Here is a 5,783-nt window from a genome sequence, read left to right on the forward strand (position 1 = left end):
AATTAAATGTTTCAAACTAAAAAAAGAGCAATTCGAATAAATTATATTTAGTATATTATGTTAAATAAAATAAAAAACAGCAAGAATGCAAAATGAATAAATTATTAGTCGTATATTTTTAATGAAAGAATATAAGTAAAGAGAAAGAAAAATCCATAATTAACACCAGGTAGTAATATAAAAAGATTAAACACAATTAAAATTGTTATTAATGAAAGATGATGAAAAACTCTTGTAACAAAAATCCAAGTAGATGAATAGTCGGGAAAAGGAAGAAAAAGAGAATGGATGTGAGAAGAGGTGACCTACGGTTCAACAAATCAACAATAGCAAAAGATTAAAATTAAAATTAACATAACTTTCGAAATTAAAATTAATAGTTCTCTCATCAACCCTGTATAGGATAGCTCCCGCTGAACTATCGCCTAGCCCCAGGGTGCGCACTCACTGCCAAGAAGGCAATTAAGGAAGGCTCATTAGCCCGGTGGAGTCAGCCCGCAGGGCTGACCAGGCTGAACTCTCCATGAAGGAGATGGTATGCCTATAAATAGAGGGTAAAGTACAACGGAAAGGAGGTTAGACACTCAAGTTATTACACTTTCTATATCTCTCTAAGTACACTTTCTCTCTCTAAACACTTTCTAACTTAAGATTTGGAGGGGGGTTCCTCGAGCCACCCCCGAGGGCAGTTTACGTGTGCTATCGTGTGTAGGTGTAGGCGTCGTTTGAAGTGCGCCTACGTTAAAAGCATGTGTAAATATGCTTGGCACTCATAGGAAGTGGGAATTGACATAATACGATTAGGGACAAGGAAAGTAGGGAGCCGCCAACAAGTTTTTAAGGAACTTGTAAACCGTTCACGGATCATAAAAGGCAAACACGATAAGGGACAACGATAGGCAAAAACGATTGACCCGTGAAGGTTACACCCCATTCATAATCCATGATATTACTAACTCCATATGGTTCGGAACCACGAAAGGAGGATCGGGGATGATGGTACGATGTGAGTCATGGAGTCACATTCGCCCGTATTGGCCTCTACTCGATTCTTATATTGAAAAGCATTCCTGTGATCTCAAAGGCATACAAACAAAATATTCAATTCACTCCAAACTATTATTTAACTAAATTGGTTGAATATTAATGCACACATAATTCTAAAATATTTGGTGATCACTTGAATTAATTAACAAGATTAAAAAGGAACCTAAACCGGTTGTCCAAATTATCTTATTAGGCGTGATTTTCAATTACATATTCCCTTTAACATGCAATATGGTGATCATAGAAATAATAGAATTACCATTAATATTGGAAGCAATTTAATCACAATTCCAACAACATAAAATTGTTTGAAAAATAATAGAAATAAAAAGAATATGATTCTTATTTTGATTCTGTTTGTTTGCAACTACAAAATAATAAACGAGTTAGTAACTTCAAGGAAATAATAAAACGATGATTAAATTAAATTAAATAAAGTAAATTTGATTTTGGGGCCAAACCCTCAAACAGTTCTACCTTTCACGCCTTGGCTTAAGGACAGAACCACGAGTAAAGTATGGACTCCTTTGAGCACTTGAAGAAGGAATTTTGAAGTGAAAAGGGGAGGCTAGTGTTTAGGCTAAAGCATAGAAGAGAGAAAAATAAATCACAGAATTACTCCGTGCCTCGTACATCAGAAATTAGGGGGTATTTATAGGGAAAATGTGCTAAGGGAGCACATGGAACCCTAAAATGATAAAAACCCTAAAAAAGTATCCCGTGACACGGCAAACTGTACCGTGACACGGGAAGTCCCACCGTCAGACGGCACACTTTCCCGTGTCACGGTACATTTTTAGTGTGACGCGGGAAATTTTCAAAAAACGGGATAGAAAACGCGTTAAGGGTTTACGCGGAAAAGACACGGAATGTCCCGTGTCACGGCAGACTTCCCGTGTCACGGGAAATCCCACCATCAGACGGGAAGGATTCCCGTGACACGATGGGTACCTGCCGTGGCGCGAGAATTTCCAGCCTATTTTTCCGTCTAAATACATTTTTAACCCTAATTTCATTCGGCATTTTAAATGCCGATTGATGATTTCGGGCCTTTTCTGACTTATTATTATTTGGGCTAAAATAAGAAAATAATTAAATAAAAATAAATAAAAGGTTTGGGCCAAAATTAAATAATAAAACAATAAAATAAAATAAAAGGTTTTGGCTAAAATTAAATAATAAGTTTGGGCTGAAATCAAAACCAAACAACAAGACTAATCCATGGACTGTTCAAAAGTATGAATTTAATCAAATACAATTTTTTAAGCACTCTCGGGATTAAATACTAAACCCGACCAATAGTGGCGGTGAAAGGTTGTTCATCATCGGGTTTGCTTTTGGGGAGACATTTTTAGGTGTGTACAGTAGGTTGTTGACGGAACCCAGCTCACCCAGCAGAACCCTTGGATCCATACCTGGAACAATTGGCGCTAGAAGGAGGGGAAGGGTCAACTGAGCTAGGGACTAGTTACCAAACCACCATGGCCGGAGAAGAGGCTGTACAAACACCCATACCCAAAACCAACGACGCCAATCAAACACTGCAAAAAACAATGAGCCCGAAAAACCCAAATCGACCATCTCACAGAAATCTAACCTCATCGGATCGGCATCGGCTGCAGTTAAAGCGACGTTGAAACCGACCGATCCGACAGGATCCAGTTCCATTTTCAAATACGGAATGTCGTTAGTAGGCGCGAACAATGAGCCCGTTGTTTCAGTACCTGTAACCCAGAAACCGCAGCCCGTAAACATGCCAGCCATCCTACAGAACCTCTATAAGTGCAGTAAAGAGCAGCTGGCAACAATGACGGCAGTCCTTGCCAATAGGGGTAAGGGAGCAAGCCCGTCACCAACATTGGTAGCTGAGGAGCCCGTAGTAAAGAAGCCAGCGCCCACAACCCTCACCCCGAGCAGAAGGAGCTCGTCCAGCTGAGGAAAAGGGTATTGGAGTTGGAAGCTCGCAATCTTAATCGAGAATGGAGTGTGGAAGAGGTAACCCAGGCTCAGATCAACCCGGAGAAGCGAGTTCCCCGTATCAGGTCGCCAGCCTTAGAGCGAGGACCCAGCCCGGAAAGAGACAAGCGAGCGCGAATCCAAGTTGTTCCAGATGTTTCCCCATTTTGCCGGGAGATTCTAAAGGAACCGATGGAGAAAGTAAAGATGTCGATCTGTAGATACAATGGAACCACAACACCTAAGAGCCACATATCACCTTTTGAGAATCACATGGTACTCTACACCATGACGGACTTAGTTTGGTGTAAAGCATTCCCGCCAACCCTAGAGGGGCTGGCAGCGGAGTGGTATAGAGCCATTCCCAAATGTTCCGTGTACTCGTATAACCAGCTGAAGAGAATGCTCATTGAGCATTTCATAACCCTGGTAGACCGAACTAAGATGACAACTGAGCTGATGTCATTAGTTCAAGGGAAAGACGAACCCCTGAGGGAGTTCATCTCCAGATTCAACAAAGAGGCAACAACCATCCCAAACATGAGTCAAGAGGTAGCATTGCTAGCAATGCAGAGTGGCTTGCTGCCGGGCTTACCATTCAGAGCGTATATCGGGCGTAAAAGCCTCAAAATGCTAGCTGAAGCGCTGGGTAAAGCGCACGATTTCATCAAAGCATACGAAACTGACAGAGCAATGTTGAGTAGGAAGACACCGGGCGACTCAGTTAAACGGCCAGAGGTCACCCGGGTAGAGAACAATCCCAGGGTTGACCAGCCGAGCAGGGCCGAGCAAAGTCGCAGAGAAGTGGATAGAGCAGTGGGGTTGAGAAGGTCAGATCCAAAGAAAGGGCCAAGAGCTGGAAGGTTCGACCAGTATACCCCGCTAACCCACTCAAAATCTCATATCTTTAAAGTGAACAAAGCTGATGATAAGTGGCAGAGACCTCCAAGGATGGTCAATAGGAACCGTGATACCAACAAGTGGTGTGACTTTCACAGAGACCATGGCCACACCACTGATGAATGCACACACCTGAAGGATAACATAGAAGATCTAGTTAGGAGAGGGTACCTAAATCAGTTTAAGCAGCGCGACGACCCTCCCAGAAGAAGGGACGAGGATAGAGCAGGTCGCGCTGACCGCAGAAGGGGCCATAGGGGTCCCGTTGGGGATGGGGACAGAGATGGTAAGCCAGAGGGCAGAGTATATGTGATCAGTGGAGGTCTAGTGCATGGAGGAACAGTGAACAAAGCACGGGCCGACCTGCGGGTGATGATACATCAGATAAACTACAATGAGAAGCGTAGATGGCCACCTCTTCCCCCGCAGCCGCGAGCCACGTTTGACGAGTATGACCAGGAAGGCATAACTTACCCTCATGATGATCCACTGGTAGTGACAATGAGAATTGCGAACTGGGAGGTGGAAAGGATATTGATAGATGGAGGCAGCTTAGCCAACATCATATACATCAGCGCGTTCAACGAGCTGAAGTTGGACAAGAAGGATCTGAAAAGGGTGAGTTACGAAGTCACTGGGTTTAATGGATCATGGCTGACCCCGGAAGGTATAATCGAGCTCTTAGTTCAAGTGGGGGAGAGGTCAAAAAGGCGTGATGTTCAAGCAGAATTCCTTGTGATAAATTCTCCTTCGCCCTATAATGTGATCATGGGCAGACCGCTCATTCACAAGATAGGCGGAGTGGTATCCACCTAACACCTCGCCATGACCTACACAACTAATGAAGGGTAGTCAACAAAGCTTAGGGGAAGCCAGAAGACAACTCAACAATGTTACATAACTTCTATAAAGCAGCCTGCAAGGACCAGGCAGCAGCCAACCTCATAACGGAGGTCCGCTGACCGGGCTGAGAGGAAGTCAAGAAAAGGAAGCGCGAAGAATATCACAGGGAGAAGGATAAACAGAAGCTAGCAATGGAAAACTTTGAGCCCGCAAAGGAAGAAATGGCTAGGCCACTCCCCAGTGGGGAGCATGTCACAATTGAGCTCACAGAGGGTGACCCCTCGAGAACGGTGAAGATCGGGAAAGACATCGATCCTGGAGTAGGGGTACACCTCATAGAACAGTTGAGAAGGAACGAGGATATTTTCGCATTCTCTGCAGATGAGATGCCCAGAATTGACCCTGCAGTCATGGTCCACAGGCTGAATGTAAAGGAGGATATAAAGCCAATCAGGCAGAAAAAACGAAGCTTCTCCACAGAGAAAAATCAAGCAATCTAGGAGAAAGTGGAGAAACTCTTGGAGGCAGGATTCATCGAGCCTTGCGATTACCCAGAGTGGTTAGCCAATGTGGTCATGGTGAAAAAAGCAAATGGCCAGTGGAGAATATGTATTGCTTTCACAGATCTCAACAAGGCATGCCCAAAAGATTGTTACCCGCTGCCGCGGATTGACCAGCTGATGGACTCAACCAGCAGGCACGCCTTGCTAAGCTTCATGGATGCCTTCTCAAGGTACCATCAGATCAGCCTGCATGAACCAAACCGGTAGAAAATCGCATTCATCACCAAAGGGGGAGTGTACAATTACATAGCTATGCTCTTCGGGCTGAAGAATGCGGGGGCAACCTTTCAGAATACAATGGATAGAGTGTTCATGCACCAGAAGGGTAGAAATGTTGAGGTATATGTTGACAACTCAATTGTTAAGAGTGTCACGCAGGCAGGGCATATCATGGTTCTGGAAGAAACATTTGCTACCTTGAACAAGTACAAAATCAAACTCAACCCGAAGAAATGTGTCTTCGGAGTGAGCTCG

The 5,783-nt window shown here is 44.0% G+C and overlaps 1 protein-coding gene across 1 annotated transcript; it reads left to right on the forward strand.

Moving 5' to 3' along the window:
- The first annotated feature begins 3,210 nt into the window (after positions 1-3,210).
- Positions 3,211-4,719, forward strand: LOC110726447. Its single transcript, XM_021905955.1, has one exon. It carries the CDS (start codon positions 3,211-3,213, stop codon positions 4,717-4,719), a length of 1,509 nt encoding a protein of 502 aa, XP_021761647.1.
- Positions 4,720-5,783: the final 1,064 nt, after the last annotated feature.

This window comes from Chenopodium quinoa, unplaced genomic scaffold, assembly GCF_001683475.1.
Source record: "Chenopodium quinoa cultivar QQ74 unplaced genomic scaffold, ASM168347v1, whole genome shotgun sequence".
NCBI lineage: Eukaryota > Viridiplantae > Streptophyta > Magnoliopsida > Caryophyllales > Amaranthaceae > Chenopodium > Chenopodium quinoa.